The sequence below is a fragment of the Puntigrus tetrazona genome, chromosome 20, assembly GCF_018831695.1.
Source record: "Puntigrus tetrazona isolate hp1 chromosome 20, ASM1883169v1, whole genome shotgun sequence".
Lineage (NCBI taxonomy): Eukaryota > Metazoa > Chordata > Actinopteri > Cypriniformes > Cyprinidae > Puntigrus > Puntigrus tetrazona.
The window spans coordinates 8,591,260-8,613,937 of record NC_056718.1 but is presented as its reverse complement, the minus strand read 5'-3'; the positions used below and the strand labels follow the sequence as shown (position 1 = coordinate 8,613,937).

General features: G+C 38.9%; 1 protein-coding gene and 1 pseudogene across 1 annotated transcript; both read left to right on the top strand.

The window, feature by feature from the left end:
• Nucleotides 1–3,437: 3,437 nt before the first annotated feature.
• Nucleotides 3,438–11,943, top strand: LOC122325468 (annotated as a pseudogene).
• Nucleotides 11,944–12,982: 1,039 nt separating this feature from the next.
• Nucleotides 12,983–22,246, top strand: LOC122324857 (histone H2A deubiquitinase MYSM1-like). Its single transcript, XM_043219562.1, has 15 exons — nucleotides 12,983–13,041; nucleotides 13,802–13,874; nucleotides 14,316–14,386; nucleotides 16,046–16,280; nucleotides 16,566–16,741; nucleotides 17,076–17,203; nucleotides 17,299–17,402; nucleotides 17,530–17,607; nucleotides 19,353–19,403; nucleotides 19,492–19,566; nucleotides 19,667–19,855; nucleotides 19,938–20,070; nucleotides 20,161–20,266; nucleotides 21,550–21,694; nucleotides 21,959–22,246. Exons 1-15 carry the CDS (start codon nucleotides 12,983–12,985, stop codon nucleotides 22,244–22,246), a joined length of 1,911 nt encoding a protein of 636 aa, XP_043075497.1.
• Nucleotides 22,247–22,678: the final 432 nt, after the last annotated feature.

Genomic DNA, 22,678 nt, shown 5'->3' with positions numbered 1-22,678 from the left:
TATCATTGCAAATCAAACTTGATGCTCAAGCGCCATTATGGCGACAGCATTATGCAGACAATTGGTCTTGCCGCCAGCCCGTTATTGCCACAAAGCGGTCTTTGTTGTGGCGAAGGCAGATTACAGTTAAAGAACAGTTGCACCCGTGAGGGCTGTCTGTTTGTAGCTGGTGCTACTACTTGCAAGTGCTTTTCATGCGTGTGACGCCATACCATTCGTTAACCTGCACCTCTCTCCCTCTTTAGTAGGTCCACAGTGACTTGTACATTGTAGAACCTTTGGAGTTTTCTCCAGAAAAGGTGTGGAGTTTGTTTGGCGCTGTGTGTTCATGGCCAGTGAGTGGGACTGAGGACAGGTTCAGAACCACTCACCAACATTTAGCAGATCTAAATAGCTTTTTCCAATTTTCCAGTTAGGTTACTAATCTGCAAAACTTACTATCAATTGCATAAAGCTTTTTATTAGTAAGTGTTGAGAAAAGCAGTGGAAGTGTTTTAGAGCGCGAGCTCTCTCAGTTGAGTCTGTCTGCTTGAGCCGTGAAGCTAATCGTTTCTCTGCTGACTGAGGATTTAGATTCTATTTTAACAACCCACGTTTAACTCCTATACTCCAAAAACAACAAACAAAAACTGATTTTTAATGCCACCATTATTTACACTACATTTTTTTTTGCACGCACCCAATCAGTAATCGCTGATCTCAATTAAGTACAAAATTAAGTAGTTCATTTCTGAATTTAATGTATGCTAACAATGAAAGAGTCTATAGGTCTATTTAGCCATATGTTAATTCAGAACCAATATCACATAGGTTTCAAGACTGGTTTATCTGCTGACCCAGTTTTATTAGAAATAATTACTTAAGTTGGGGTTTTTGGTAGGGGAGTTTAGCTTGTTAAGCTGAAGAATAACGCATAACCTTTAACTTTGGATCAATAATGATGTATATTTCTGTCCAATGCCTTTACAGTGTTTTACTTGGCAGCGTGTTTTGTATGCACAGTTTGTCTGTTTATACCAATGCAAAAAACAAAAATTGAAATTACTGCAACTGCTAAAAGTTAAATGGTATTTTGTATTTCATTAACCCGTTCAGATTCTTTTACTCTGTTGTGATGTGTTTTCTCTATATCAGTTTTCTTTTAAATACAATTAATATATTATTATAGTTTTTGTTTAATTTTGTAGTATTTATTTTTCCACCTTAATTATTTAACGTACTTTTAATAAATAAAAATGTTATACTAAATAGACATGAGAATTATATATATATATATATATATATATATATATATATATATATATATATATATATATAATTATTTTTTTATTTCAAATCACTTGCCACTTATGGTTTTATTTTTAGTGAATTAAATTATTTTCCTCAAAACAGATAAAGTTAAATGAAGACTAAATGATTGGGAACAATGACATTTGTTGCTGTCACTTCAGCCAAAAATCAGCATTTGGACCAATAAAGCTGAGTCCTGGTTGCCAGGTTATGTTGCCCACTGTGATGGAAAGAAGTTTAAAGCCTTTCGCCTCATAATAAAGATTGTGCAGGCTGCATGCATTTGCAGAGATTACGTTCAAGTGCTCCAGAAACACCACTTATGTTGGTGAACAGGCCTCAACTTTTCCACAAAGCAGTCCCTCGATTGTCCTCCACACCCTCATAGGTATCATCACGGTCACATAGTGATTGTAGTGTTTATAATTTCTTGATTTCTATTCAGTGTCTGCTAAAGTGTTTTCCACACACACACACACACACATGTATGTATGTTATACTCTCACTCAGCAGGCAGTTGCGTAGCTTTGCACAGGTGTTCGTAATGCCACTCAGAGCATCATTTCAGACATTCAATAATTTCCCCGTTTGCTCTTTCAGAGAAAGCGTTGCAAGACAAAGGAGGCGAGTAGAGGCAGCTCGGGCCTCAGTCCCTTCCAGTGAGCGGGTAATGCTGGGCCAGATTACCAGCGGTGAAACAACATCATCATCATGCCTTTCTCTTCCAGTTCCTGCCGTCAGCGTGCAGCGCTACGCTTCCACCTCTTTCGTCAGGGACTACTTTCGGAGGGCAGCTCGGGAGAGCTCGCCGGCAGCTGTCGAGAGTCCCCTTCAGCAAGCGCCCCTCCACGTGAAGGCAGACACGGCCCACCACCTGTGGCGAGCGAGCGGCCAGAAGCAAGATGGAGAAGGAATACGAAGCCGCGCAAGTCAAGCGCGCCGAGCAGGAGAGCCGGGCCACGTGGGAGACTGCTGCGCTTCCTGCCCGGCCGTCATGCCCGTGCTAGAAGGCTCATCAGGAAAGCGGACCTGGCGCTAGCCGCGGGAAGGGCGGCTGTAACCGGGCCGGGTTTGAGTTTTCACGCGCCCGTCTTTTTTTCTTATTTCCGCTACGTTTAGAGTTTTTGTGCAGCGCTGATCCTGGCGCCATCTTCCATACATCTCCAATTCCTCTGAACTTTGGTTACGATGCCTTTTTTTGTATACCCATTCAGGATCGTTTGTTGTTATTTCCTTTAAGTTTTTTTATACTTCTGAGAAGCTCTGGCTTGATGAACATATTGTCAAGTATAGGCAGGAAAGCTTGGCTTGATGTAAGTAGGCGCACCCGTGACCAGAGAGTTTGGAGCCGATTCCAGATAGAGGGCCCGGCATTCATGCACCGTGTTCCTTTGCGCTAACATGACCCTCAGGTCTCCGTCTTTTTAATGCTCTCACTCACTCTTTTACGTTTCACTTCCTCGTTGAGATGTGGTGGCTATGCATGCGTGTGTGTGAAGCTGCACACTCAGTCAGTGTCTGTGATTGGTTTGTAGGACCAGTGATGTCTGCTAGCACAGGACTTCCAGTCCAGTGAACAAGAGCCTGAATGAAGAACAGATCCAGTCTATGCTGAATTAAACTTTTTCTTTCTCTGCTATTCAGATCGTAATCTAGTTTGACCATTGAGTCAGGCTGGAGCCTGAGCACACACACACACACACACACACACACACACACACACACACACACACACACTTTATACGATACATTTTATCAACTCACCCAACATCTCTTCAGTATATCTTTACAGCTCATCATCTTCATGTTCAATGGAGCAGTATTAGTAAGACTTGTTTCAAGCACACTTATGTACGGGGAGTTTGTAAGGAGACATTTCTATTATTCCTGATGGTAATTATTTGTATTTATTTATTTATTCGTATGACCAGGGCTCTATGAGATCCACGGTCATGTGATATCTCCAAATACAGCGACCCCTCAAACCTCCATATTACAGATACACACAGTAGATGTCGGACATCAACTTCTGTTCTTATGTTATTTGGAAAAGCTGATTCCACTTTTGCCTTCTTTCTTTTTTTTTTTAAAATCAAGCGCGCATCAGATAAACCTGTTGCGATACTCTGCCATGTGATCGTAAAGAGATGTACCGCTTCTGGCCGCTCTTCCCTCACTGCTGGATCTGTTGGGCCGAGCTTTGGGTTACTGGATTGGGTGGAAGTGTAAAAGCGGCCGGGCTCTCGTTGTTGTGCAAATATTGTGCATGGGTCAGCAAAGCAACCGTCTGGTCTGTCCTCACCTGCTCATGTACCTGTAAAAGATTGTATGTGGTGTGTGTGTGTGTCCAGCATCTTTTCTTCCACCTCCATGTCCCTCTTAACACACTTTCCGTGTCACGTGCGTGTGTGTGTTCGCTGCTTTCTTAAGTTGTATTTAATGCACCCAAGAGACCGTTCCCGACATCAGTGGGGGATTTCTCTGTGTATTTTGTAAGATTATAGTATTTTCTTTCATGCAGCGTCGCGTCATTGACCTTTAATGGGACTAGTGGTATAGGGTAGGTGAGTTAGAAGAATGTGAATTCCACATCACTAATTTCAAAAAAAAAAAAAAAAAAAAGAAAGATCAGGATGGTGTGCCTGTGGACCGTCTCCGTGGATTTCCATAGACCATATTTCCCTCTTTTTCCTTTTGAATGGTAGCCAATGCCTCCTTGTGGAGTTAGTGGATGGCGGCATACTCATCCAGTGTAGCATGTGATGACTCTCAGTACCAGAGACTGCTGCAGTGTCTCTCCTGGCCACTTTTTGAGAGAGCTCCCATGCCTTTGTTTTTTTCTACACCACACGCCAGCCACCCAGAGTGCTTTTTCACTTGACCATTAGTGACGGCGCCCTCTGGCCTGCGGATGCCTGGTTATTTAAACGCGTCCGCTGGTGGCGCCCAAGTAAAAATCTCTTCGTAATCTGTGAGGACAGACACGCACAGTGTTGATTTTTGTTTTTCCCAGTTATAACTTCTGGCAGTGCAAAGTACCAGCTAAAGCTATGAATTTATAAATAAAACCTTTTATTACTCTTTGTGGGTGCATTATTACTGCCACTATAGTGTTTGTGTTTTGTGCTGTATGTGTGTGTGTCCTGCATTGGATCATCTCAGAGAAATGCCTAAATATTAGAACTATTAATGTCTTTTATTTGATTTAGATTTTACTTGAAAAAGCGGCTTCTTTCAATACACAAAATGCTAAACTTTGACAAAAATGTAATTTCTCCGCCAGTATTGTTTGATTTCATGATATGCTAGACTATGAATCCCAACAAAAAAGTTGTTCAAAGGAATATCTCACTAGTTTGAATCAAATATCAAACAGTGAACCTCTACCCAGCCCATCTACTGGTAAAAAGTTATTTTATTATTTTGAATTTACACTACACCATCTTATATTTTATTAAAGGATGTAAGGAAATGTAGGTCTTTTAGCATGTTGCATTTTCTTTTGTATAAAATAACCTATGTAAAAAATTATTTATATACATTTTAAAAACTATGATAAGTCCTCCTAGTATAAATCCTCCCCCACCCACCCTTTGGATTATTAATTTTGTTTTGTGAAACTTTTTGTAAGAATGGATTACTTGTAAGTTTTTAAAAGATTTTAAAAGTTTCTTTGTATTTTGACTGGAGCTTTCAATGTTGTTACGGAAAGAATGAATCTGATTGGTTGGAGGTCTTGTCATGACCCGCGGTTATCTCAGCAGCATTCTAGAAAAGTTAGTGTTTTATCAGAGTATTTTTTGGCAAAAGACCTTCATTTAACATTGCATAAGAATCAAAGCATGCAGCTGTCTTACAGCTCCAGAAATGAAACAAAATGCCCATGTATGGGTTTTTATTTTTATATTCATTACACTAACAATATGCTTCTTCAGAGCAACCAACAGTGTGTCTGTTCCTTGAATGAATCTATTTTGAAAGAATCAGGTGATCCAGTGAATCAACCCGTCCATTCAGATGAACTTATTCACTGCACTTCAATTTATAGTGCCTGCTACTCCACCCTCCTTAAAAGTATTTTCAAGAGCTACTAATATTACTTTAGTATTCCAAGATGGATAACGCGTGCACACTGGGACCACAGGGCGCTTGTTTCATTATAACTGAAACTGATTCATTTTAGACAGATCTTTTTTGATTCAGAAAGGATTCAATATGTTTTTATTAAAACAGGAGAAGCACTGCCACATGCTGGCAGTTTTGTTTTATTGCCATTTTGTTTATCCATGCCAGAGCTAAACCAGCCAAAAATACATGAGCAAAATATTCTTTTTTTCATCAGTATTGCCCCAATTCCTTTATTTCAAGCTTTGCAGAAAAAACAAACACCTAAAATGAACTCACCGATAATATTTCTTTTAATACACCATTACATATCATTTAAAAAAATGACACTTATTTTTGTAATCAGTGTATAAAATTAGTCACAAGGATCCATTCAATAATATCGGTCGAAAGTGGGGCGAGGACCTTTGCATTACCAACGAGTGTGTTCAGCAGCCAGGTTGATCGTTCGCATCCTTGTTCTCTTCCCCGCCTCTCACAGATCAAGCTCACTGGAGTCGGCAGTCGCGCTGGCGGGAGGACTTTATTTTTGAAGCGTGTGCCGCGGCAGGTTGATCAGTCTCAGCCCTGCCTCTCCACGAACTCGCTGACCGATCTGGAGCTTATTAAGGGTATGTATACTTCATCAAATACACTCCGAACGTGCGCTGAAGACTGTTAAAGTAGCACCTTTAAAAGCCAAGTGAAGTGTGCACCTGGATGTCACGCGTTAATTTTAACGCACGGATTTTGTGCATGTTTAGATTGACGATCCGTTATCAGACGCAGGCCATCGATAGACTATCAGATCTTAAAATCTAAAACGACGCGTTCAGGGGCTGTTTAAAGCAGCTTGATTGGAGTTGTGCACCTGAGAAGATCCAGGCTGAAGAATCGGTGAAATGGGAGTCAGGCGATAAGAGACTTAACACCCAGTAATCCTCAAGCACTCCTGTCAGCGCAGGACGTTTAACGACAGCACGCTCGGCTCTGTCTCTCGACGGACCTTCACTTCATCCAGCGCTTTTAGCTTTTAGTAATATTCAGGTTTATATATTTTATGTATGTATTATTATTATTGTATATATTCATACACTCATCATCATCATCATCATCATCATTATTATTATTATTATTATTATTATTAATAATTTTAAGAAGCACTTTGACTCAACATGATAGACAGAGTTTGCTTTCTTTCTTTCTTTCTTTTTATTTTAATGCACAGTCATCATTATTGGAGAAGAAACCCATGAAAATGACCTTTGACCACAAGCCTGCAGAATCAGACTACCTGTGTTTTTGTTCTTCTAAATAAATGTTAGTGCTTCAGATAAATGTTATTAGTGCTCACTGTATTATGTTAGAATCAATTGGAATATTTATGATTTTACCTTTTGGGTTTTTGTCAGTGTTTTAATTCCAGATGCTAAATGAATGAAGGATTTGAATTAATTAACATTGAGACTCTACTCAGTGAGGATTTTTAAATTTTTACATTGAGATTTATACATCATCTAAAGCTGAATAAATAAAGCTTTCCATTTCTTTTTTTTTTTTTATTAGTATTTAATACATTTGTCTTAGACATTAATATTTGAAAATCTGGGATATGAGGGTGTAAAACAAAACAAGTAATACTGAAGAAAATCATACCTTTAAAGTTTTCCAAATAAAGTCCTTAGTAATAAGATTTGTTAACTTAAATTACATTTTGATAGATTTATTTTAAAAAATTAATAAAATATTTGAATGGAACCTAGGCTTTACTTAAAGTAAAATAAAATAATTAAAAATATATTTATGCTATTAATGATTTTTAAAAAAAAACTTTTTTGACAAAGTATCTAAACCTCTTGTCGTGTCATATTTAAATGATTTTATGCTGCCGTCCTTTCCACTTTATGCATAGCTGTGTTGTACATCATTTGAGATATAATCCATACTGCGCATTGATCCTTACGCATTGATTTGATATAGGATGGCTGGACATATCAGTCATGTGACTGTTTTGTATCTCTGCCTCCGGGTTCGAAAGAAGATTCACGTGATATTTGGTAAGAACTCTGACCGGCCGAGAGATGAGTGCAGGAGGTGGTGTATTTCCCAGCATCCTCACACGCTCCGGATCTACATTGGAGTGACTTTTTCACTGTGTTTGAGTGGTCTCCTAAAATGCCAGCCTACATTTACGTCATAAATGCATTTCAGAAAATATCGCTTTATATTTCTCCTTCAAATGTGGGGTTTCTAGTTGCTTAGCCAACCATGGATGATTGACAGGTGGTTCTCTTTCCGTGCGGTGCACATACATATCCATCCTCAGAAGCAGAGCAGACTCATAGGGTTGTTCTGAGAGCAGACCAGCAGCTCTGGGGCTGAAATGAGGATGAGGGCTAGGTGAGCATGGGGTGTGCATCCCGGAGCAGGCGGTCTGGACCAGGAACCTGTGGATCAGAAGAGAGCTCTGCTGGGAATGGACCTGGTTCGGTGAGCTAGAAACAAGCAAGCGTCTTTATCTTCCTGCTCTCCGGTCTCAAGTTGATCGGCTGATGTGTGTATTGTGTGTGTGTGTTGAGGCTGGGTCTGGGCGCGGGGACAGCGCACGGGCCGCTCTGAGTGTGATCACGCAGGTCTGCTGGGGCAGCTACGGTCAGGGGCGGAGCCTGCAGAGGACCGCCCAGCCCTTCCAGCTACCATAACACCTTCTTACTGGTGGACCGACAGGAAGCCTGGAGTCCTGGAGACTGCTGGGGAAACTCTGGGCTGCACAGAGAAGTCTGCAGGTGAGGGAAGATGATTCATGGTCAGTGGTAGAAGGCATTTTCTGAAGTGTGTGTGTGTGTGTGTGTGTGTGTGTGTGTGTGTGTCGTGCACTTGTACAACCCACAGTCATATGGCCAAAAATATCAGCACCCTTAGTAAATATGGTCAAAGAAGGCTGTGAAAATTTGCATTGTTAACCTTGCAGATCTTTTTTATTTAGAAAAACTAAAATATTTTGTTGGATAATACAAATTTAAAATGGAGGTTGCCGATGTTTGCCCCGCATGACTTTATCTTTGTGAGGGCTAGTTAGTTCTGATGGGTAGGTTTAGGAAGTGAGGAGCTAAGATTGCATTATGTCAATGTTATTGAATTTATTGATTGATTTCTATAAAAAAGAGTTAAAGTAGCTTCTCTAATCTTTTTGTTTTCTTTTAATTGATTTAATTTTTAATACAACATAGAAAAGAAGAAAAAGCTTTTTTCTATTCTATCAGTTTTTCTTTTTCCATTATATAATAAAAACTACTACTATATAGCTACAGTTAACATTACACTAATTGATTTAGTAATTATGAATTGGCCTCTTAAAGAGAAGACCTTAGACAGATTAATGCTTAGTAAAAAATGCAAGTTTAATTTTATTAATATGAAAAATGCACAAAAATGTTTCATACAATTTGTATATAAAATATATTTTTATTTACTATAGTTTTACCATGTTTTACTCTCACCATAGTTCTATTCTTTCAGGAGCATTTAACCTTTTTCAAACCATGTCCTGATTTGTTTTTTGTTAGTTTTTCCCACACACAATAATAAAATTACAATATATTAACATTTAACCTTTTATTGTAATATTACATACATAAACAATACTACTACTACTACTACTACTACTACTAAATAATATCTATGTATTTTTACTATATCTACTGGCTATGTTAAATTTTGAAATCCATATTATATATCTCAGTTGTAAAAAAAATTACATATGGAAAAACGTATTGATATAATAGTTTTATATCTTAAAAAAAAAAGATCCATGTCTAAAAATAAGAGGCTAATGATATTTGTTTTCCAGAGGAGTAGAGGAACATCTCTAACTTGAGCTGACGATAGGCACGGAGATCTGTCTGCGGAGCACCCGAGCTGCGTGCTGTGGCTCAAGCTCAGGGCTGGTGGAGGTGAGAGGGGGACTTCAGCTTCTCTGCCGTCTTCAGCCCAGCGACCCCCGCCAGGATGGAGATGGCTGCCCAGCGCTGCAAGGCGGCACAGCCCTGCTCCAGCAGCACCACGATGCACGTCACCACTGAGGAGCGCCTGTACTTCCAGGAACCTCAGTGCTGTGTTTAGGAGTGTTTTGGCTGTGGTACGATGCAGAGTTCCTTACTCTTTCTGCATTATTTTGAGTGCATTTATTAATAAAATGCTAAATACTGCCATCTACTGTTTAGACACTGCATTTGCAGGTATTGCTTATTTAAAGTAATTCATTAGTAAAAGCATGGATGACTAAAATTATTTTTTATTACTTTTTTTGATTATAATATTATGATTTATTGCGGTTTCAAATAATTTACAAAAATAATACATAACAATGTATTTTATGTACTGAATGTAGTGGATGTAACTATGTAGCGTTTATATTAAATCATGTAACTTTTTCTTTTTCTTTTTTTTTCTTGGATCCTGCTCCTGTAATTATATTATGATATTACAATGCCTTATAATTATTACAATACATTAATTTGTACCATATATTTTTATATAGTACAAATATGCTATTATTTTTTGGTTTTATTATTAAAATGAATAGAATGGGTTGTTTCTTTATTTTGAGGTGCACTTTTGGATGCCTCTTTTTCATTATTTTTATCAAATACATAATTTGCACAATTACACAATCACTCTGACTTGTACGTTTTACAGGATCAGTATCTAATCTACACAATACTCAATAAATTGATCACAAGTGACAAGATTTGTACAGCATTTGAAATAAATCGTGCTCTTTTGAACTCTCTGAATGCCAGTGAATCACGAAAGAGAGTAAATTCAGCTTTGTCATCATGGGAATAAATTGCATAAATGCAGTATTTATAAGCATGAGGACATCTTCCTGATTCCGATCTTTTGAATGGTTATCTGTGCGCGTTTGCAATACAACCCACGATATAACCTAAAATGTGTCACTTGTATTCATATGTTGTTCTAATATCTGATTTAACCTGTCACACGTTTTTTCTTCTTCTTCTCCACAGGCTCGGTGACGGCCGAGGTGATGATGAGCATCCTGAGGGACAAGGCCAGCGGGATCTGTATGGACTCGGAGGGCTTCTGTACCACGGCCAGCATGGTGTCCATCCTCCCGCAGCCCGGGACATGCCTCCGTTCGCTTCTTCACTGCCACGCCCGACCCCTCCAGGTGTGACCTGAAACGTCAGCCCGCACCTGCATTTCCAGGGCAAGCCCTCGCACTTGACTCTCTTGCAGGTCTGTATTCAAGCCTTTTATCTTCTCGGAGAGCGTGAGGTCCGTCAACATGGTGAGGTCTCCTCAGTCACGCCCAGACGACCCGTTAGGGCGCAGGCCCGGTTCCAGCGCCAGGTGGACCGGAAACACGAGCTACAAAGCCCACCAGGCACGGCACTGACCAGTCCTGTAAGTCTGAGAAAATGGGCGCTTTTACTGATAAAATCTGCTAGGAATCGTCCGGTATTAAAAGTGAAGAGGTACACATCCTTCAAGTGTAATCCCTCGCATTTCAAAAAATTAAAAACCTATTACACCCAAACCTACGATCACGATTCATGTGTGTATTTTTGATTTGAAATCTTACTGCACGATTTTTAAAGTAAATGTAAAAAGCACATTTTATTGAAGCGAATGAAATTTAGCAAGTGCATGCGTCATTTTATGTCAAAATGTTAAATGTGAGAATCAAACATGATGCATCAAATTTCAAAGGGGACATTTATTTGCAAATCTGTCAAGTATCCTTGAATTGCATTATGTTTTCTCCACAATAAAATTAAGCTTTGATCACAAAACATTTTAAATGTCATAATTTCATATGTAACCTTGGACCACAAAACCAGTCATGAACAGCATGGCTGTATTTGTACCAAACTTACACAAATTCATTTTTTCTGACAGGCTTGTTTAAAGAGTGTTAAGGATTCTTGGATATTCATGCTAATATCAGAAGAAGAATAGTCCTCGATTTCCTGAAATAAAATAAAATAAACGTTTAAGTGGTGTGCATAAAATGAGCGTGGTTTAATTTTAAGTTTTTAGATTGTTTTATGGCAACAAAATTGTAAAATTGGATATAAAGAGATTTTTTTAACATGGATTTTGATTATATCTTGAGACTGTATTATTCAAACAGGATACTATATTATATATTACTATATTATTAAAACTTATTTCTAACAGCAATAGTTTGGCTATATTAAAGCTACCAAGTGCCTTGCTGCGACCCGTATTTTTTTCTAAAAGGTCGAACAAGTGGACATTACTTTTTAGTAAATATAATGCCAGCACCTCCCTCGCACCGACTCTGTCGTGTTCCTGTGTGTTTAATGCGTGTCAGGATGCCGGAGTCTCCTGCAGGAGACTATGAGGTTCCTGGAGTCTCAGTGTCTGGAGAGATCGAGGCCATGCTGCGGGGCGAGATACAGGGCCAGGAGCTCGGGGATCTGTTCTTCGACTGCGTGGGCGCCGAGATCAAGTTCTACCAGTGAGGCGGAGCAGGTAAACGGAGAAACGTCAGCGTACCTCTCGCACCTTGACTTCCACCGTCTGGCGTTGCCTGTGACTTGTGGCTGTTTGCAGTTGTGTCGTTGTGAATGCTCACTAGTGCTTGCTGATCTGCCTGGAGAGAGAGAGAGAGACAGTCCAGAGCGCACAGGTCCCGCCTGCTCGAATCCTGCTCTCCTAGTTCCCCTGATGCCATGCCAAACTAATTGTGATGTCCATGCCACACTAACTGTAACTTAAAATAAATAAAAACACACACACTAGCTGTTCATATGCAGTGGATCCACCATAATCATGTGTAACTGTCGCACAGGGCGGTCATATACATCACATTAACAGGTTTGATAGATTACTAAGGTGTGTGTGTGTGCGTGTGTGTGTGCTGTGGGTAGATGTGTGAGAGAAGATGTTAGGAAAAACACTTTTCTTTCCTGTAAGAGATGGGCTCGCTACCAGACTGTCCCTCTGAGGAGAAACGTAATAAAATTTCATGATTCAAAATGTCTGGCTTCTTCATTTATTACTGAAACACGGGCGAGAAAGCGCAGAAAACTGCCGTGACCAGGTTTATCTGTGGATATAAAATATGCTCTTGTGTTATATAAAACACGAAAAGCTAAAAAGATTTTTAGATCACGTAAAGCGTGCTCGCTAATATTTTTTATTAGAAAGATGGAAATCAAGTTCTCGAGAGGAATGCTCATTTATTTTTGTATGTGCTCATCTCTGTCCGTGCTCATTTCTAATATGCATGAAAATGATTAAATCAAAATGGGAACTAAATTATAAAACTAATTATAATACGCTGGAGAGACCCTTACTTAGTATGCTTCTTAATATAAATTGATGCTTATTTTAAGAACGAATGCTTAGTGCTCACTCTTTTTCTTCTTCCGTGGACTAAACTAGATGATAAAGTTAGGTGTGTTGTGCTGTGTTGTACTGAGATCTCACGCAGCGCTGTGTTTGATCTGTGGTTCAGTAGCGTCCTCCTGCCGCTGAGTGGCGCTGTGACGCGCGCTCCTCCCGCGCGCGCTCGCTCTCGTCCGCCGCAAACATGGCAGACGAGGTGGATGTTGTTGACATCGAGGGAGATGAATGTGACGAAAGAGTCGGGTAGGACGTTTTTCTCTCACTTCACACAGTCTAGGGATTATCACGCGCCTGTGCTGTGATACGTTTGAGGTCACGGGTGAACAGAAGCGAGGCAGCAGCGATAGAAAAGCGACTGACAGAATTAGTATGAACTTCTATGGCTAGTCATATAAACAGTTACACTATTATAACAGCAGCTATGAAGCGAGTTTAATATAACGGCGGAGATTCAATTGCTTGCCAAATATACCGAGTAGTTGTCGAATCATTTTATAGCACGATCTTGTTCAGCAGTAATAATGGCTTGTTACTCACATCAATGTACTTTACGACCCCGGCTTCGGTACAAAACCAAACAAATCTGACAAATATTAAAGAAACTAACCGTGTATGTGAGATACGTTACTTTTTTAGTGCTTTAATGTCGATGTGAATCCAGTAAGTTTACTAGGAAAGGACTGTTTGTTTGCATAGACGAAATAATGCATAGCTGCTTGCAACTTACTCTAAATCAAAGCCCTATTAAGTACAAATTAATTAATATTACTCGGTGCTTAAATGGACTGTTACACTGTGAAATAAACCAAAAATGACAACAGGAGTTACAAATGTAGATATGTTACATTATCAGAAGTACATCCAAGAAAAACACACATTTTGTAAATAAACAAAAATTTTTGGGTTTTAAATCTGTGATAAAGTACTCCATCGTTGTCTTTTGTGAATTGCTGTAAGCGTTTTTGTATATAAGCAAGCTGTTTCTGGTCTGGTCTCCTAACAGGGACCTGAACAGTGCTGAGATTCTCCAGGATCAGTATTTACAGTCTGCTTGGAAGACGAACAGCAGTATACTGGTAGAGAAATATGGATTTTAACACTTATATGTGACCCAGGACACACAAAACCAGTCATAAGGTACATTTTTAAAGTTTGTAAATGAAGATTTGCATCATCTGAAAGTGTAATGAACAAGCTGGCTGAGATGCAACGTTTGAAAAAGAGGATGCGACAAAATGACAAGATGGAGAAAATCACCTTTAAAGTTGTTTCAAACTAAATGTCTAATGGAAAAATAGTTTTTATGTATTTAAGGTAGAAATGTACAAAAGATCTTCACGGAACACGATCTTTGCTTAATATCCTATTGACTTTTGGCATAAATAAAAAGTTTGACCAATACAATGTATTTTGGCAAGTCGCTACAAACGCACCGTGCGACTTATGACCAGTTTGTTATCGAGGATCGTGTAAAGATGCCGTGGATGTGATGTGACGTTGTTATTGTGTGTGTTCAGCCGTGGACGCTGGACAGCTCCATCAGTGATGAGAACAGACAGGCCATTGAGAGCATGCTGCTGGAGGAACAGTATCCTTCACTCTTCTCACGGCACACTGATTCATTCTCATTTTCTTCATGCTTGGTTTTCGCATCTGTGTGATCATTCATTAAGAGCACATGGTTATTTTCTTAAAAGAAAAGGTATTATTTTGCCGGTAAAAAGCACCAAAGGTGGCGTGGACCAATGAGAAGACTAAAGTCAGAAAGTGAGCTTCCTTCTTTTATCCCTCTATGTTCATGAAGATGTAAACACCTACACAACCACGGTTTTTAATACCAATAATCCAGCAAGAACAAGCAAAAAAGATAGTAAAGACTTTAACATTGTTATGAATGTCCGTGTTGCTGTAACAGGAATAAATTACAAATGAATATACATTAAAATATAAAAATGTTACTTTCAATAATAATATTTCACAATATGTTTGTTTTGCTGTATTTTTGATTAAATAGCCTAGATAAATGTAAAAGGCTACAAAAAATATATATTTTATATATATATATATATATCTAAGTAATTAATCTTTGTAGGACGTTGGTGAAGAGTGCTGGAGCACAAACTCGTTGGGTTGAAGAGGAGAAAGATCTCTTTGAGAAAGGACTGGTATGTTTTCTGAGCACAGGAAAAACAGTTCTCTCCTTCTCATGTAAGGATTTAATTTAACTTTTTTTTTAAATGGTTTCTAGGCTCAGTTTGGCCGCAGGTGGACAAAAATCGCCAAACTAATCGGTACTAGGACAGTTCTACAGGTGAAGAGCTATGCTAGGCAGTACTTCAAAAATAAGGTATGACTTTAGCCCATTTCCACTAGTAATGCACAATATTGGATTTGCCGATATTTGTACATTTATTTTGGTCGATACCAATGCCATTTCGATATATTTCCTTTAATTTGAAACAACAGCAAGTCTCTCTATGCAGAAAGAAGCAATTGATTTGTTTTAAGTTTTTTTTACAGTACTTTGAAGCTTTAAAAGTAACTATAAATAAACTATATATCAATCTCTACATGTTCCATCAGAAAGATGGATTGTTAACCCTAGCATTTTATTTTAAGGTTTAACATTTGTATATGTAACAAAAACGTTATAAATCAATATATATATATATATATATATATATATATATATATATATATATATATATATATATTTATTTAAAATTTAAGTGTCATGTCTGTCATTTTTTTCCTGTAAGCTAAAGCGTCTGACCTTTAAATCAAGACATACTCATTATTTTATTTATTTTTAAATGAAACACTTTTAACATTATGTGTAAAGGGTATTTTAAGGAAGGCAAACACCTCCCCTACAGTATTAGAACGCTGCACCTAACGGGCATTAGGACCCGGGAGCCTGCCACTTCTCTTATTATTACTGATTACGGTCCAAAACAGTCAATCTAATTATGTTGAAGACAAAACTTTGCTTCAAGAATGAGCCACACGTGATCTTACCATTAGCACACCCCTGAGCACATCTGTTTTTCAACAAGCCCGATCAAAAATGAATATTAATTCAGAAATATGAAACATGATGACACCTCATTGTACAATGATGTACAATATTAGAACATTGTATTCAAATAAAAGAGTTATCTTTCAGTAAGCATTTCTTTATCGGTAGTATTCATTATTCAGTACTAGTAGTCATTTTTACCTGTGTCTGAACTTCAGTCTAAAACAGACGCACCTGCCAAAGCCCCTCCTCTAATGAGACCTCAGACACCGCGCTGCTCCCCTCGTCCCAGCCTCATGTGTCGGCCCTGACCAACGCTGTGCGCATCGAGCAGCTTTCTGACGATGAAGATGTTGACATTACCGATGGCGTTAGCGGCAGCGGCCTTCAGTCAGAAAACCAGCTAGAGTCCCCAGAGTGCAACCACAAAGAAGAACTCAGTCCACCGCCACCTCCATCAGGCGTGATTATAAACCCTCTGTCAGAATCTGGAAGCACAGCTGAAGACGGACCCGCTGATCCAGGCACAAATGGGTGCGCTGGCGTCACTCACATTGGGATTGATCCGGAACCTCTGGAGGAAAGTGGCATGAACTTCTTCTAAATCAGACAGCCCAGGCAAACGCTGTCTGTCTGAGGAGGAGAGCACTGAAAGATCAGGTACATCACAAGCGCTTCAGTTAATCTCTGTGCCTGTAGCAGACTATTAGCATTGCAGAATTATGGGTATTGTGTTTTTGTACTCCAGGTAAGACTGAATCAGGTGAAAGTCCTGAGGGACGAGGAGGAGGAATACCAGGAGGAAGAAGAAGAGGAGGAGGAGGAGGAGGAGCTCAGAGCACCTGACCAGGAGGTTCTTCTGGACCTAAACACCATTACAGAGGAGGAGAAGCAAGCCATCCCAGAATTCTTTGAGGGGCGTCCGTCGAAAAACACCAGAGAGATATCTAAAAATTCGCAATTACATCCTGGATCAGTGGTGAGATGTTCTCTGCACTTGAGGAATTTCAAGTTCTGTGTGTGAGCGTGTTTTTATAAAAAAACAACAAAACCGTAAAAAACCATAATGTGATACACACACACACACACACACACACACACACACACATATATATATATATATATATATATATATGAGTTACTGTCATTTTTAACCAATTTAGAGCATCCTTATTGAAGAATTAATTTCTAAGCGAATAGTATATTATTTTAAAAACTTGACCTTTCTTAAAAATGAACTTCTCTCTTGTCTCTTCAGGGAAAGTAAACCAAAGTACCTGAACAAGACATCAGTGCGCCCAGGACTGAAGAATTGTGGGGATGTCAACTGCATCGGTCGGATACACACCTACCTGGAGCTCATTGGAGCTATTAACTTCAACTGTGGTAATGCTCATTGCTCAGTCCGTTTTTGTCTGTTTTCCTGAGTACAGTTTTCCTCCTTAGTAAAATCTCTTCTTTTTTTCTGTCTTCCTCTGCAGATCAGGCGATCTATAACCGTCCACGGCTGGTTGATCGCTCTCGGCTGAAGGAAAACAAAGACAGCCTGGAGGCGTATCATCTTGCCCAGAGACTTCAATCTATGGTGAGAAAGAGCTCACTGTCACAGTTCTCATCATCATTATCTGTTGATGTTTATCCATTACAACTGTTTTATTTATCTGCTCATTTAATGCTTCTTCCGATGTGTTTGGTGGTGTGTGTGTTTTCAGCGCACAAGGAAGCGGCGCATTCGGGACATGTGGGGGAACTGGTGCGATGCTAAAGATCTAGAGGGTCAGACGTATGAGGTACTGAATCAACATCTACAGTGAAATATAATCTATAGGGAACCACTCCAGGAAAGCTTTTAATTTTTATGACCCGATACAGTTAGTATTCATTTTTAAGACAGAAAACATGCCATTCAATAACTCTTTACAATGATTAATAAAACATTGTGTGTGTTGATCGAAGCCTAAATTGAAATCTTTACACTTAATACATTTTTTAAATGCTATTAGAATATGTAGTTTTAATGCTTTTCCTTTTAAGAAAATGCTGTTTGTTTGTACTTTGTTATTGAGCTCTGGTTTGTGCGGGTCTTTTGTCATCCAGCACCTGAGCGCAGAGGAGCTGGCCATCAGGAGAGAGGAAATGAAGAAGATGGGACCGAAACCGTCGAAACTCCCTAAACAGAGAGGGTAAACGCGCTCTAACAAAACTGAAACCTTTGACATCTAGATCGTAATAACATTAATAGCTTGTTTACGGGCTTTTGATTGATAATTCTGGATTCGTTCCTTGACTTTATCCCCTGCAGCTCTCTGATTGATCCATTTCAGCTCATTCCATGCAAAGCCTTTGGAGAGAAACAGAGGTGATTGTTATTATTCTTAACAGCATCTTTTAATGTACACGGATGTGAACAAAGTACAAGTAATTAAACAAATATCATTAAATAAACACAATTAATCATGCCCCCTCACCCTTGAGACTGGAATGCAGATTGTAAAACGGCCATCATACACACTTGTCCACTTCGTAAATTGCAGATAAATATAACAATACAGATCATTTGTTTTGTAAATTTCAGAAATAAGAAGTTTTCTATCATTTGAAACAATTCTAGCATGTAGTGCCAACAAAATGCTTGTGTTTTCCACGCTCCACTGTAATTCCTTTTCATAATTAATTTGTTCGTTAGGGTTATTATAGTTAATTAAAACTAAAATCATAAAAAGTTACTTGAAAAATATAATAAACAACATTTACTTCAACTAAATAAATGATAACCACTTATTTCAGGTAGTTGATTAACTTTTTATTTTGATTTCTCATATGAATTTAGTTTTTAATCTGATGTGCTAAAAACCTGAAACTGAAATACAAATGAAGTAAAAAATAGTAAATATTATTTTGTTTGTCGTCTTATTTTATATATATTCCAACATTTTATTTCATTTTCTCATTTCCATTTAGTTTGAACTGAAAACCCCACCTGAAACAGAAATGAAAATAAAGGGAAAAAGGTTGTTGTTGTTGTTTGTTGTTTCATAAAAAAAAATTAAATTAAATTTAAAATAAAAAAAGAGAAAAACTAATTCAAATATTAATAATAAAATGTATAGGCTGAACATATGTGCCATTTTTACAGGACACGTTCAGTAGTTATAGAGAAGGCTTTCGTATCGTTCTCACAGTGCTTTGATGTGTGCAGCTCTGCTTCAAGTCAAAGAGCACACCCAATATGTACACATTCATTTGCATCACATCGACCGATCTCTGTAGAACCCACCTTCTAACGCTCCACGATTGATTGGTTAAACGCAATGCTTGCATGTTATTGGTCAAACCACTTCTCGATCATTACCTTAAGCACTTATGAAAATATAAACACAAAAACTAAATCTGGATGTTTTAGACTATGGAAATCCTGGCCAGGATGTGTTCAATATAAATAACACATACGGCCACCTTGGAGATAACTAGGACTAGTTTATGTTGGAGAAAGTAATTTCATCAGACTTATTTTATCTGTTGTGTCTCGTTTCAGGAGCCGTACAAAGTGATAGTTTGTGCTGAGGCTCTTGTTGTCATGGATATAGTAAGTGTGACGGAGTACTGGTTTCCGGATTTGCATTTTCATTCATTCCTCAGTGTTGTGTTGTGCTGATAATCAAATCCTTTCCCAGCATGCTCATGTATCGATGGGAGAGGTGATTGGCCTTTTAGGAGGAACATATGAAGAGGAAGAGAAGGTGTTAAAGGTCAGTTAATTTGTGGATTTATTCATCCGAGTGTTTTTTCAGTCAAAAACTCCGTCAAATGACTGTTGATGAGCTTGTAATTTTTCCAATGTTTGTGTAGATCTGTGCAGCAGAGCCATGTAACAGCTTGAGCACAGGTCTGCAGTGTGAGATGGACCCCGTCTCTCAGACCCAGGCATCAGAGCTGCTCGGGGTCAAAGGTCACAGTGTGGTGGGATGGTACCACTCTCATCCAGCCTTCGACCCCAACCCCTCCCTCAGAGACATTGACACTCAGGCCAAATACCAGGTAACATATCGCCGTATTATATTATAGTCGGAGTAGGTGTCTTGATTACGTGTCACGTCCTCTCTGTCTGTTTCTATGGCAGAGTTATTTCTCTCGAGGAGGTGCTCCGTTCATCGGGATGATTGTCAGCCCGTATAACTCCAGTAACCCGTCTCCCCTGTCTCAGACCACCTGCCTGCTGGTCCAGGAGGAGACCGGACCCTCTGGACCTCAGAGTATGTCGCAGCTTCTAATGTACAGAATAAAAAAGGCCCAGAGACAGCTACACCTGGAGCTGAATCGGTTTGTGGTTGTTTGCGTTTCAGGGTTTCCGTATCGATTTAACATCCAGCATTCATCCGAGCTCCCTGATTGGTCAGAAGTGATGAGAAGAGCAGAATGGGTGGTGTTCAAGTACAGGCTGTCTCATGGGTGAGCTTTGTGTTTCATGTGTGTTTGTAAGAGGTAAGCAAGAATGCATGAAAATATTACGTTACTAGGGCTGCCAAATGATTAATCACATCCAAAATGAAAGTTTTAGTATGTACTTAGTACGTTTATTATGTGATATAATAGGGGTGGGAGAAAAAATCGATTCTCTGATGCATCGCGATTCTCTCTTCAATCGATCCTGAGCTTGTTTTTTTTTTTTTTTCTCTTGCATATGGCACGTGTGTGCTCTCGAGACACATGCATGTTGCTTGAGAGCGTCTGCTTACACTCACTGCGTTTTTATTTTAGGTATGCTTTCATTTATACCGTTTGGAGCGCAGAGCTATTAGACTGACAGACTTTCACGTGTGCTTTGTATAAAGTTTGTCCTAAAGATCTGCGGTTAAATGCACTTGCATTTTCGAATGCTTTTATGCTAAGATGATACAGAGTCAATTACGTTTTCAGAGCAGGACAAAACATCCGACATATATTTAAAGAGATCCGTGCATAAAAAAAAGAAAAACTCGTAACTATTGTCTGTAAACATTCAGATACAGAACACTTATTTAAAATAATTGTTTTAAAAAGTAGCCGGTTTATATAATAAAAAATGTATATTTTGCGCAAAATGAATGTTATTTAAAAATGTATATTAAATAAATTCCACAGGGTCAATATAAATGGCCAGGCTGCGATAGCCAGACCTTTGGTCACTCGTACCAATGCCAAACGTCACTTTCAATGGTGCCAGCAGCGAAAATCTTGGGCCGTAGACAATGTGAAACATGTATTGTTCTCCGATGAGTCCCCCTTCACTGTCTTTCCCACATCTGAGAGAGTTACTGTGTAGAGAAGAACCAAAGAAGTGAAAAAACATTGTATCCTGAAGGCGGTGCCGTGTATCAGGATGATAATGCACCAGTGCGCACAGCAAGACCGGCGACAGTTCTGTGATGAACATGAAAGTGAAGCTGAACATCTCCCATGGCCTGCACAGTCACCAGATCTAAATATTATTGAGCCACTTTGGGGCGTTTTGGAGGAATGAGTCCGTATGTATAAATGTCTATAGTTGGACCGCCATAAAAATGACAAAACACTACACATTATTTAAATGTTTGATAAACTAGCCTCAAATGGCATTATATTAAAGGGTTCTGTCATTAATTACTCGCCCTCATGTCGTTTCAAACCTGCAAGATCTCCGTTCATCTTGAGAAAACAAATTAATATCTTGTGTCCCAAAGCTGAACGAAGCTCATATTTCATTCCTCTTTCAGGAGCGTACCAATGGACAGGCTCTTCCGCAGAGACTCTTCTCTGACTTGCCTAGAAAAGGTAATCATCTCATCTCTTCACATCACACCCACTCACGGACCAGTGTATATTGCACGTGAAAATCGCAAAAGATTTCAGGCTAGCTGGGTAATCTGATTGCATGGCTACCTAGAAACAAGGTTCTCATACTGCTGTCAAAAGCACTTTTGAGTGCACTGGAGGATGGCATGGCCTACATGAACTGATATTCATTGTTTTGGTGCAATTAGCAGGATGCAGGATATCCACAAAAAAACACGATTCTAATGGTTTATGTGCATTTATTTGACTTGAATGAGTTGTGCTAAATATGTACATTTATAAAATGACATTTCTTTGTAATTAAAAATGATTTATTTTGTCTGTTTGTAGATGCTTGCATCAATCCGGAGGACTTTGGAGCAGGTCTCAGAGATAGACATAGAGACTTTCCTGGTACAGATAGAAAGCTTGTTTAAAACACATTTTCTCCCCGAAACTGGCTCTTCCTCCTGTCATCTTCTTGAAACAGTAAGGCAGCCAGAGTTACTGTCTTTCGTCTCCTCCGAGCCAATCAGCAGCAGCCATGCCACGGATGATACGTGCGTTACCGAATCTGACAGCCCTGATGAAGAAGAGGACGCTGCCGTTACACAGTCTGTCGGAGCAGAAACTGTGTAAATAATAACAATAAGCCTAACGATCTGAATGTAAAAACATACCATAAGGAAATCTGCCACTGCAGAGGACACATGTATCATTTATACAGTGTACAAAAGTGTGTGTATCATTGCATTCATGTAGATTGTTATTATGTTTAAGTTTTATAACATACTTTTCATACAAGTTGAGTTTAACCACAAAGTTGTATTGAAAATTTAAACGTTTAAAATGTAATTTTTTTCTAGTTCGATGACATTTTGTAATTCAATTTGATCAGTGTTTAAGAAAGTGTTTGTGGCTGAAGGAAGACTCATCGAAATTGGAGTAACACAGTTCGAGTAAAAACAAAATGTTTACTCTGACCTAACTGGTAAAATCTGTCCTTTTTTACTGTTTAATTTTGATCACCTAAGCAGTTGCATATAAACACCGACATCCAATTTTGGGTAT

Bases quoted from the DNA above. Each gene is read 5' to 3' on its own strand.
- LOC122324857 (XM_043219562.1), top strand. From the start codon at position 12,983: ATGGCAGACGAGGTGGATGTTGTTGACATCGAGGGAGATGAATGTGAC. The intron at 19,856-19,937 runs GTAACATATCGC...TTTCTATGGCAG, and splicing joins ACACTCAGGCCAAATACCAG to AGTTATTTCTCTCGAGGAGG. The intron at 20,071-20,160 runs GTATGTCGCAGC...TTTGCGTTTCAG, and splicing joins CGGACCCTCTGGACCTCAGA to GGTTTCCGTATCGATTTAAC.